This window comes from Monodelphis domestica, chromosome 4 (assembly GCF_027887165.1).
Source record: "Monodelphis domestica isolate mMonDom1 chromosome 4, mMonDom1.pri, whole genome shotgun sequence".
In the NCBI taxonomy this organism is placed as follows: Eukaryota; Metazoa; Chordata; class Mammalia; order Didelphimorphia; family Didelphidae; genus Monodelphis; species Monodelphis domestica.
The window spans coordinates 441002152-441014708 of NC_077230.1; the positions used below are offsets into that span (position 1 = coordinate 441002152).

At 46.4% G+C, this 12557-nt stretch overlaps 1 protein-coding gene across 1 annotated transcript; it reads left to right on the forward strand.

The window, feature by feature from the left end:
• The first annotated feature begins 6130 nt into the window (after positions 1-6130).
• LOC103092626 (leukocyte immunoglobulin-like receptor subfamily A member 6) lies at positions 6131-9609 on the forward strand. Its single transcript, XM_016422710.2, has 3 exons — positions 6131-7176; positions 8058-8126; positions 8446-9609. The coding sequence occupies exons 1-3, from the start codon at positions 6486-6488 to the stop codon at positions 8562-8564; spliced, it is 879 nt and encodes a 292-aa protein (XP_016278196.2). The 5' UTR covers positions 6131-6485; the 3' UTR covers positions 8565-9609.
• The last annotated feature ends 2948 nt before the right edge of the window (positions 9610-12557 follow it).

Genomic DNA, 12557 nt, shown 5'->3' on the forward strand with positions numbered 1-12557 from the left:
TTAGAGAAGAAATCATAGAAACAATTAATAATTTTATCAAGGAAAATGACAATGGCGAGACATCCTTTCAAACCTTTTGGGATGCAGCCAAAGTGGTAATCAGAGGTAAATTCATATCCCAGAGTGCATATATTAACAAACTAGGAAGAGCAGAGATCAATCAATTGGAAATGCAAATAAAAAAACTCAAAAGAGATCAAATTAAAAACCCCCAGCAGAAAAGCAAACTAGAAAACCTAAAAATTAAGGGAGAAATTAATAAAATCAAAAGTGATAGAACTATTGATTTAATAAATAAGACAAGAAGCTGGTACTTTGAAAAAACAAACAAAATAGACAAAGTACTGGTCAATCTAATTAAAAAAAGGAAGGAAGAAAAGCAAATTAACAGCATCAAAGATGAAAAGGGGGACAGCACCTCTGATGAAGAGGAAATTAAGGCAATCATTAAAAATTACTTTGCCCAATTATATGGCAATAAATACACCAATTTAGGTCATATGGATGAATATATACAAAAATACAAACTGCCTAGACTAACAGAAGAAGAAATAGAATTCTTAAATAATCCCATATCAGAAAATGAAATCCAACAAGCCATCAAAGAACTTCCTAAGAAAAAATCCCCACGGCCTGATGGATTCACCAGTGAATTCTATCAAACATTCAGAGAACAGTTAATCCCAATACTATACAAACTATTTGACATAATAAGCAAAGAGGGAGTTCTACTAAACTCCTTTTATGACACAAACATGGTACTGATTCCAAAACCAGGTAGGTCAAAAACAGAGAAAGAAAACTATAGACCAATCTCCCTAATGAAAATAGATGCAAACATCTTAAATAGGATACTAGCAAAAAGACTCCAGCAAGTGATCAGAAGGGTCATCCACCATGATCAAGTAGGATTTATACCAGGGATGCAGGGCTGGTTCAATATTAGAAAAACCATCCACATAATTGACCACATCAACAAACAAACCAACAAGAATCACATGATTATCTCAATAGACGCAGAAAAAGCCGTTGATAAAATACAATACCCATTTCTATTAAAAACACTAGAAAGCATAGGAATAGAAGGGTCGTTCCTAAAAATAATAAACAGTATATATCTAAAACCATTAGCTAATACCATCTGCAATGGGGATACACTAGATATGCATTCCCAATAAGATCAGGAGTCAAACAAGGATGCCCATTATCACCTCTACTATTTGACATTGTACTAGAAACACTAGCAGTAGCAATTAGAAAAGAAAAAGAAATTGAAGGCATCAAAATAGGCAAGGAGGAGACCAAGTTATCACTCTTTGCAGATGACATGATGGTCTACTTAAAGAATCCTAGAGATTCAACCAAAAAGCTAATTGAAATAATCAACAACTTTAGCAAAGTTGCAGGATACAAAATAAACCCACATAAGTCATCAGCTTTTCTATATATCTCCAACACAGCTCGGCAGCAAAAACTAGAAAGAGAAATCCCATTCAAAATCACCTTAGACAAAATAAAATACCTAGGAATCTACCTCCCGAGACAAACACAGGAACTATATGAACACAACTACAAAACACTCTCCACACAACTAAAACTAGACTTGAACAATTGGAAAAACATTAACTGCTCATGGATAGGACGAGCCAATATAATAAAAATGACCATCCTACCCAAACTTATTTATCTATTTAGTGCCATACCCATTGAACTCCCAAAATATTTCTTTACTGATTTAGGAAAAAACATAACAAAATTCATTTGGAATAACAAAAGATCAAGGATATCCAGGGAAATAATGAAAAAAAAACACATGATGGGGGCCTTGCAGTCCCTGACCTTAAACTATATTACAAAGCAGCAGTCATCAAAACAATTTGGTACTGGCTAAGAGACAGAAAGGAAGATCAGTGGAATAGACTCGGGGAAAGCGGCCTCAGCAAGACAGTATACAATAAACCCAAAGATCCCAGCTTTTGGGACAAAAATAGACTATTCGATAAAAACTGCTGGGAAAATTGGAAGACAGTGTGGGAGAGACTAGGAATAGATCAACATCTCACACCCTACACCAAGATAAATTCAAAATGGGTGAATGACTTAAACATAAAGAAAAAAACCATAAGTAAATTGGGTAAACATATATTAGTATACATGTCAGACCTTTGGGAGGGGAAAGATTTTAAAACCAAGCAAGACTTAGAAAGAGTCACAAAATGCAAAATAAATAATTTTGACTACATCAAACTAAAAAGTTTTTGTACAAACAAAATCAATGTAACTAAAATTAGAAGGAAAGCAACAAATTGGGAAACAATCTTCATAACAAAAACCTCTGACAAAGGTCTAATTACTCAAATCTATAAAGAGCTAAACCAGTTGTACAAAAAATCAAGCCATTCTCCAATTGAAAAATGGGCAAGGGACATGAATAGGCAATTTTCAGTTAAAGAAATCAAGACTATTAATATGCACATGAAAAAGTGTTCTAAATCTCTTATAATCAGAGAAATGCAAATCAAAACAACTCTGAGGTATCACCTCACACCTAGCAGATTATTCAACATGACAGCTATGGAAAGTAATGAATGCTGGAGGGGATGCTGCAAAGTAGGGACACTAATTCATTGCTGGTGGAGTTGTGAATTGATCCAATCATTCTGGAGGGCAATTTGGAACTATGACCAAAGGGTGATAAAAGAGTGTCTGCCCTTTGATCCGGCCATAGCACTGCTGTGTTTGTACCCCAAAGAGATAATAAGGAAAAAAACTTGTACAAGAATATTCATAGCTGCGCTCTGTAAACCTTAAAATTTCTTAGACTTATAAATGTTGGAAATTTCACCATTGGGAAATTTCATACTTGAAAAATTTCCTATTGATAGTGGGAACTCTATTGGAATGTAAACCCCATTGGCATGGGAGGTTCCTCCTCCTCCTTTCTTAAGATTACTTTAGGACAGAAACCTTTTTCTGAACAATGGAAAGGGCTTTGGCCTATGCTTAAGCATAGAACAGGAAGTTCTTTGAGTCATGATTGATTTTAGAATTGATACAATAGAGATACTTGGAATGACAGAACCAGGTCTTGGAAAATACAATTTCCACCCCACTCAGCCCTAACAGGATTTAGGAAAGGGCTGCAGCAAAGGATCAAGATTTAATTATTTGAGAGTATGACCTTCAACAGATATGTGCAAAGCCACAGACCTCTGGGCAGTCCTGGGTTAAGCTACAGCCACCATTGGCACAGGAAAGACATGGACAGTGATTGGTAGATGTGAGAACTGAGGGGAGGGAACTTGGATGGTTTCCTTAAAGATAGAGGGGTCTGAGGACTGAGGAGGGGTTGGTTGGAGAGGTTTTTGCTCTGAGAGGTGGTGCTTTGAGAAGTTTGCTCTGAAGGAAGCTGGAGGTGGAGGCCCCTGAGACTGTTTCTCCATTTTGGTCACGTGAGTGATAGGGACTGATCTCTTTTCTTTGCCTCAGCTATCTAAGGGCTTGGGCCTTTTGGCCCAGCCTAAACAGAAGGGCTATTTAAGCCCTATTCCCTTCTCTCCCCTTTCTTTCTCTCTCTCTCTCTCTCTCTCTCTCTCTCTCTCTCTCTCTCTCTCTCTCTCTCTCTCTCTCTCTCTCTCTCTCTCTCTCTCTCTCTCTCTCTCTCTCTCCCTCTCTCTATCTCTAATACCTTTCGTCCTCCTGTTTGTAATTAAACTCCATAAAAGGATGACTGCTGACTTGAGTTTTCATTTAGGAATTACATAGCTGAATTTCTTGGCGACCTTAAATTACTATATATATATATATATATATATATATATATCAGTCTTTTAAAGTGATTTTTTTGTCACAGCTCTTTGTGGTGGCCAAAAATTGGAAAATGAGGAGATGCCCTTCAATTGGGGAATGGCTGAACAAATTGTGGTGCATGTTGGTGATGAAATACTACTGTGCTCAAAGGAATAATGAGCAAGATGATTTCAAAAAAAGCCGGAAAAATATGCAAGGACCGATGCAATGAAATAAGCAGAACTAGAACATTGTACACAATAACAGCAATATGTGGCTATGATTATGTGTGAAAACTTGGCTACTCTGGACAAAGCCATGACTTGGGATGATTGCTGAAAGACTTACACCAAGGAATGCTATCCACCTCCAGAGAAAGATTGTTGGAATCGTCTTTCACATCAGTGTATTTATGCTTCTACTTTGGGATTTTGTCTATGTCTGAGTGTGTTCTTACAACAATGACTAATATGGAAGGGTGTTTGGCATGACAATCAAAATTAAAAATTAAATATAAAAAGGACATTGGCCTAATACGAGTTCTATGGTCTCCATGACTGGTGAAGACTCATGATCAGTTGTAGTTAAGCAAAATTAAGAATCAATCACAATCTTAGCTGGGGGGGGGGGGGGCACATTTCTGGACCTTGTCAAATCCCTCAACTGTCTAGAAGAGCCAGTCTGTGTCACGGACCTTTCATTACTGAGGGACCATTGATTTCCATCCTTGGTGATTGCTAGCCTTGCCAGTAAACAGACAAAGGTGGACCTTTTGGGCCTCAGTCTCATTATCCCATATTGATTTGGATAAAGAGACTAGCAGGTGGGGAAGTGGAAAGGCCTCCTTCCTGCATTTTAGCTGAGTCTTGAGGAAGTGAGGCAGGAGAGAAGAGGAGGAAGAGATTCTCAGGCATAGAGGGTAGTCAGTGAGAATATAGAATGATGGGAAATGGAGCCTCCTTGCAAGGAAGTCTAAGGAGGTCAGAGCAGGTAAGATGCATATGTGAAGGAGAGGAGAGTATGAGAAGGGAGGGAGGGAAGGAGGCTTTCTGAGAGGCTTCAAAGCTCAACCAAGAAGTTATCTTTGATCCTGGAGGCAATGGGGAGTTTGTGGGTCAGAGAGCTAGAGAAGATGAACAGATATGTAAGAATGAAAAATTGTGAGGCTGTTTGTAGCTTAATAATTTTATTAATTCAAAAGGAGGAGGAGGAGGAGGAGGAGGCAGGAGAGGGGAAAATAGGTACTCAGCTGGTAAATCTGTGGCCTCCACATTGTGGAGCCTCCACACTACATTCCACCATGGTCCAGTCAGCACCATCCACAGCACATCCCAGATCCCCATTTCCTCCTTGTCTCACTTTATTACAGTCTTTTCTCCAGCCACTAACTCTTACATGTCATCCACAGTTTCTTAATTTGTCTAGGCCACCAATGGAGGCAGTCAAAGGGGTATTACAGGGAAGATCGTCCTGCCCTCCTGATCTTGTGAATTTCTTGACTCCTTTCCAATGGCTGGTCCAGCCTCAATTTACTTGGTGGTATCTGGCCTCCACTCCAGGTGATGAGAGATGACATCACAAGAGTGACACAGAAAAGAGAGAAATTTACTTCAGACAGATATAAAGAGAGGGAGAGAGGGAGGAAGAGAGAGACAGATGGAGAGACAGAGAGATAGAGAGAGACAGAGCCAGAGAGAGACAGAGTCAATGAAGCCACCTCCTGCCCATTATACAGAGAAGAAACTGAGAACTAGGGAGGTGCAGAGACTGGGCTTGGTCACAAGACTAGTAGGGGGTAGAGGTTGCCTTCAAATTGAGGCTTCCTCCATCTCCTTTTTGGGATTTTTCTGACTTTACTTCCCCTTCCAACTCCCAAGGAACTCCACCCTCCACCCCTGGGATGATGTGAAAACCACAAGGAGGAAGGGGCTGCCCCCTTGACCAGAGGCTGGAGACTGGTTTGGGCTGGCCCTGGCCTCATTCTGCCTCTGGCATTGGGTCTGCTCTCCCACCAGCACCTGGGACACCATGGCCTCCACACTCTCTGTCCTGCTGTATCTGTGTGAGTCCTGGGGGAAGAGGTTCAAGGCCTTTTAGAAGATTCTCAAAGCTGGAGGCAACCTTAGGCAAACTGAGTCCAGCCCCCTCAGCCCACTTTACAGAAAAGAGCACTAAGGCCAGAGGGAAGGCAGCTGGGGCTCCTGGGGTCTGGCTGTGGCCCCTCCACTTTCATGGTAAGGATGAGGGTTCTAAAGGGCTGCGTCTAACCCAGAGCCTCTCCTCTAGGGCTGTGTCTGCAAGAGAGGGCCCAGGCTCAAGAGGGTGAGTCCTTTCCCCACCAAACCCACCCAGCACGGCCAACTGCCTCCAAGGCAGCCGTGGGGGAGCACAGGTGTGGGAGGGAGAGTGTGGGCTGGTGAGATGCAAAGACTCTGAGAGGGCCCAGGGGTTCGAGTGCGGGTGTGGAGGGGCCGGTCAGCTAGGCAGGGGGACCCTCCGGGACTCTGGTCTCTTCTTCCCTCCCAGGCACCTTCCTCAGACCCTCCCTCAGGGCTGAGCCCTCCTCTGTGGTCCCCCAGGGAACCCCTGTGCGGCTGTGGTGTCGGGGGTCTCCCACAGCTCATCTCTTCACTTTGAGGAAGGCAGGACCCGGCGGGTACGCGGACATATACGTGGTCATTCCTCCAGACTCTGGAATGGAGGCCGAGTTCCTCCTCTCGTCTGTCACGGCCAGCGATGGGGGGCTTTATAAGTGCTGCTATAGGAGCCCATCGGGCGGCTCCGAGGACAGTGAGCCCCTGCAGCTGGTGGTGACAGGTGAGAGCAGGCAGGCGGCCAGAGGCGGCGGCGACTCCTCGGTCCTCCCTGCCTCCCCTCCCTCGCGTGCTTCCTCTGGGGCTGCTTCCCCCTCGGGAGGCGGGAGAGCCGGCTCTGATCTCAGGGGACCGGCACGCGGTGGCTCCCTGGGGCTGGGGCGGGCGGCGGCTCTCCTCGTGTCTGCCCCGCTCCGAGCCAAGAGAAGGGCGCGGCACTGGCCTGGGCACAGGGAGGGCAGGGAGGCTCTCCGCCGTGACCCAGCGTCTCCTTCCCCAGGCCGATTCGGCAAACCCTCCTTGTGGGCACTGCCCAGCCCTGAGGAGGCCTCGGGGCACGAGGTGACGCTCCAGTGTCAGTCGGAGCAGCGGCACGACAGGGCGGTTCTGTACAAGGACGGAGGCCCGGTGGCCTTCGGCGTGGCCCGGAGGCGGGAAACGGGGTCTCAGACCAACTTCTCCCTCCCCGCCGGCTCCGCGGCCCGCGGAGGGACTTACAGCTGCTACAGCTTCCACAGCGGCTCTCCCTATGAGTGGTCAGCCCCCAGCGAGCCCCTGGCGCTCGGGCTCATGGGTAAGTGAAGGCCGGCGAGGCTGATGGGATGGGCAGGGCAGGGACGCTGAGGCCGGGGACAAACGCAGAGACCCTCCCCTCCCCCGACCTCTCTGCTTCCCCGCCGTCAGCCCCGGGTCAGTCCTCCCTCAGCTGCGTCCTAGAAGGGGGAGCCCGGAGAAGGGCCCGGGAAGGCTGCGGTCTCGGGGCTGGTGCCTCTCCCTCCCCCGGCCCTCTCCAGGGTCCCTACAGATCCCTCCCTGCTGGCTCTTCTGGGGACCCTCCGAGAGCCACAGCTTTCCTCCCTCCCGTCCCTCCCGTCTCCCTCTAGGGAAGAAGGTGAGGATGGTGGGCAGGGGACGTGGAAGGGGGGCGGCCGCTGCCCAGGGAAGAAGGCGGGAGGGAGCCGCAGCCCCTTCTCTCCCCTTCCCCAGGAGCCCCCGCGCTTTCTGACTCTTTCCCAGCAGAGGCCCCGGAGGGATCCCAGGCCTTGGCCCGGATGAAGAGCCCCTGTTCCTGCCATCCCTTCCCTCCCGTCCTCCAGGCTTGGCTGGCAGGAGAGGGAACTCTGCGCTCCTCTCAGCCCAATTTCCAGGAGCTGGACGCGCTGGAGAGATGTGCCCCCCCCCCTCCTCTGTCTAGCGCCGGGTCCCAGGGACCCATCCAGGATGCTGAGCTCGGGTCCTGAGGCCCTGACTGGCCCTCAGCTCTCTGGAGCCAGGGAAGAGGCCCTGAGGAGGATTCAGAGGGTCCCCCTTCCCCCTCCTCCCCCCCAGCTCCTCCTGGGTGCTCTCAGCCTCTTCCCTCCCCTGTGAAACAACAGGAAGAGTCACAATGGCAGAGCCACCAAGTGTCAGAGCACAGTCAGTTCCCTCTTTGACTGAAGCTCCTACTATGTGCAGGCTCCTACACTGTGCTCAGTGCTGCAGATACACAGAAGGGCAGAAATCCTGGTTCCCAGGAACCCCCAGGTCAGTGGAGGGGATGGGAAGCAGTATTGCACACATAGGAGAGCCACAGAGTGTTGGAAGCCACAAGTCACAGGGCAGCCAGGCTAGGGGAGAGGAAGGCCTGAGGGATGGGGCTGGGAGAGCCCACTTGGGCCCCTGGAGCCTGGGGGGACCCAGCGCTCACCCATATCTCCAGACTAATGAGCACTGAAGGCTTCTCAGGTCAGCAGCCTGGCCTGGGGGTCTGAGGAACCTGGGAGTGGCATCCTGGGACTCAGGGAGGGGAGGCCTGGGAAAGGGAGGCCCCGCCTCCATCTCAGTGACAGCCTCTGTCCCTCAGGTGCTGCCTCCCAGGATTACACTGTGGGCAACGTGATCCGCCTCAGTCTGGCTGGCCTGGTGCTCCTCCTCCTGGGTGTCCTGCTGGCTGAAGCCTGGACCAGCCGGAGGGGACCCTGAGAAACCCCCCTGGGGAGACCCTGTCTAAGCAGCCAGTCTAGATAGACAGGAAGGCAGAGCTGGAGTTCAGGGAATGCTGACCCCCAGCAGTCACCAGTCTGGAGGAAATGGCTCTGCCAACACCAGAGGGGTCACCCCGGCCCCTGGCACCTGGTCCGGCCTCCCTTCCTCCCTTGGGCTTCTGCTTTGTCTCCCTCCCCCTGACTCACAGGCTTGCCCCGACCCTCTGCCCACCCTGCCACCAGGGAGGAGAACAGCCAGGACAGCTGAAAGCAGAGAGGACTGTGCAGGCAGAGACCAGGACAGCTCCTGGCCCAGGGACTGCCTCACTTTCCTCTTCACAGCCCCTGAGGTCACTCTAGAGAGTGTGGTGGGGGAGGGGGCATGGCAAGCCCTGGCCAATGAGGGCTCACTCCTTGGAACCCTTTCAGGGGCTCTGAGGCTGTTCATCCATGTGGAGGCCATACTTGGTCAGCACACAAGGTCTGGATCTCCACTTTGTGCCAATGTCCTGAGACGTCTCTTCTCTACTCCTGTCCTGGCCAGCCCCTGCTCCCTTCTGGGAGTCCTTGGGGAGCTCTTAGGGCACCCTATCCAGGATGGCTTTGCTCAGGGCAATCATGGTCAGTCTGGAACTGGCCAGCCCTGAAACCCTGCTTGAGCAGATGAAGGAAGTTGGACAAGGAGATGTATGGATTGAGAGGAGGAGACTGAGTCAGACTAGTTCCAAGTGCTTGAGATAGTCTGATCCCTGGGACACTGGTCCATTGTCTTTTCTCTGGACCCTCATAAGAAAGGATGATCAAGGGGGCAGCTGGGTGGCTCAGTGGATGGAAAGCCAGGCCTAAAGATGGAATGTCCTAGGTTCAAATCTGGCCTCAGACATTTCCCAGCTGTGTGACCCTGGCCAAGTCACTTGACACCCCCTCCCCCCCATTGCCTAGCCCTTACCACTCTTCTGCCTTGGAACCAATACACAGTATTGATTCCAAGACAGAAGGTAAGGGAAAGGAGGGAGGGAGAGAGGAAGGGAGGGAGGGAGAGAAGGAGGGAGGGAGGGGGGGAGGGAGGGAGGGAGGGAGGGAGGGAGGGAGGGAGGGAGGGAGGGAGGGAAGAAGATCAAGAAATAACATAGCTTTGAAAGGCCTAGGTCTTGTCTCTTCCTCCAACTCCCTCCCACTCCCACCACCAAACAGACACATGGAGTACAAGATTCTCTTATCCCCATGACCACTGCAGTCTTCCTATCTACACTTCCTGGCCCAAACAACTCCCCTTTCACCAAATCCATCCAGGAGTTTCCATTTGTCTTATGATGGTTGAAAGAGTCATTTCCCCTCAATTATGATATCTCAACTGATCAAATAAAGTCTTTTAAAATTAAGAAATGCTGTTTCTAGACAATGTCAATCATTACGGCTCGTATTTGATCCATTCTTTCCACTGTATAAATCTCTGTCTCCCTTGTATTCAGGGTCTGATTCCTAATGGAGAAAGGAACTTGGTCCCGATTTGTGGGGCAGTTGCCATGCATTGCTTTACAACTCAACATGCTCAGGAGATGGAACACTGTTTCTACAGTCATTTCATCTTTTGCATGATGGAGATGTTCACTTCATGAGCTTGGTGCTGCCATCAGCTTTTAGATCTTTTTCATTTTTTTCTTTGCACTTAAAGCCTTTTTTGAATTCCAAATTTTCTTCTTTTCTCCTTCCCCCCCAAAGAAGTCAAGAAACATATCAGTTACACATATGAATTGATGCAAAACATTTCTATATTAGCCATAGGACAAAAAAAAAGGAAGCAAAGTGAAAAAAGGAAGCAAACTGTACTGGAATTTGCATTTCTTTCTCAGGAGGTGGATAACATTTTTCATCATGAGTCCTTCAGAATTTTCTTGCATCATTGCATCGATCATCACATTATTATAGTGTTGCTGTTATGGGGTACTGTGTTCTCCTGGTTCTGCACACTTCACTTTGCTTCCGTTTATGTAGGTCTTTCCATGTTTTTCTGAAACATTCCCTTCATTGTTCCTTGTCATTACATTCCACACAATGTAACGGAATACAATAGCACTCCATTCAAATTTTGTTTTACAACTTGTTCAGCCAATTCCCAAGTGATAGGCATCTCCTCAAGCCCAATTCTTTGTCACCACAAAAAGGATTGCCAAAAATAGTTTTGTACCCATGGATCCTTTTCCTTTGTCTTTGAACTTTTCAACATCATAGACCGAGTAGTACTATTCCTGGGTCACAGGGTATGAAGTTTTATAGCCCTTTGGGCATAAATCCGGATAGTTTCTGAGGATGTTTGAACCAGCTCACTACTCCACCAACAATTCCTTAGTGGATCTGTTTCTCCCCATTCCCTGCAGTGTGTCATTTCAGATACGTAAGAGGTTGAAAGGACTTATTTTTAATATATGGAATGACTTCTGTTCCCAGGCTTCAAGGTAAAGGCTCCCATCATTTAAGTGACCTCTGATTCTTCATGCCTATGAATTTTAAGTATAGAAGAGAAAGTATATAAGGTCTGATCTACTCCAGTAGAACCAGCTTATGCCAGATGCACTTACATTTAGCACAATGACTTTCAATTCCTCATTAAGAATCATTACAGAGGTCAAACTTGGCTGGGCAAAACTCTCTTTCTCAGCCCAGTTGGGGAACATGGGAACAAAAGGATGCCTGCCAACCTCTTCCAGAAGAGGAGAAGGGCTTCACGGACCACCTTCCCATTGGCTATTCACCAGTTAGACATATCTTGGAAAAAGCTAGGGGAGGGCAAAGAGTACACTCATTCATTGTATATATCATGTGGGAACCCAAAGTCCTTTGATTCTTGAGAGGACCATTTGATCAAATTAATTTGTATTGATCAGTCATTGACTTAAAACCTGGGATTACTGTCTCTTGGCATTTTTAATTGTACTGGCTCAGTAAGTCAGAGTTGCTTTAATTTGCAATTTCATGTAATAGTGGTAAAAGCTACTTGTTCATATTTCTTGACAATTGATTGATTAGAGAATGGCTCCTGTTTTTATACATTTGACTCTGTTTCTTATGTATTTGATGATAAAATTTGCCATAATTTTTTTTTACTTCATTGTCTACGGGATCTTTTAGTAAGTGGCAAAACAGAGTGAGCAGAGAGATGGCGATGCAGAAGAGCCGGGTGAGCCAAAAGGCAGACTCTGTCTAGAAAGCCAATCTGTATCCCTCCTGACATTATCACTCAGACCCTTCCCGGGACATCATTTCAATTAAGTGTTTTTGGACTTATTTTTTATTTTGATGTTGTTTTTCTTTGTAAAGTGTTCTTGTTCTGCAGACTTCTCTTTTTATTAGTCCATAGAAGTCTTCACAGGTTTCTCTGCAACCCTTACCATCATCATTTCTTACAATGCATCATTTTCAACACTGTCAAATAATTTAGGGAACTTATTTACTTTGACTGGACATAAGTTTCAAGAGTCATGTGTGGGCATATATGTAACTATGTATTCTCCTTTTCACCCAGGGGATGTCAGATCAGAGAGGGAAGTTGGCATTTTGAGGACATTTGGAATATAATTGTCCTTCTGTCCCACATCCCTACACAAAAAAGAAAAGGAAATTGTTGGCTGTTTTCAATACTCAGAAAACAGAACAGCAGAAAGACCAGAAGGAAAGTCACTTCTCAAAGTGACATTAAATTTTTACTATCTGGAAAAGAAAATTGAGCAGTAAGTACTAGAAATGATTTCACCTTCAATTCTCTTCATATTTATGATTTATATATGTGTGTATGTGCATATATATGCATGTGTGTATGTGCATATATGTATAAATGTGCTCATTGTTTTTCATGGTTGTACATTTTAAAATAAAAAGACAAATATTGGTAGTTTTTTTTTTCTTGTTTGCCAATTTTGAAGACATTCCATTTCTTAGATATAATGACTTTCATTGTTCATTTCTGTTGTGACATTTGCTATATATAACTGGA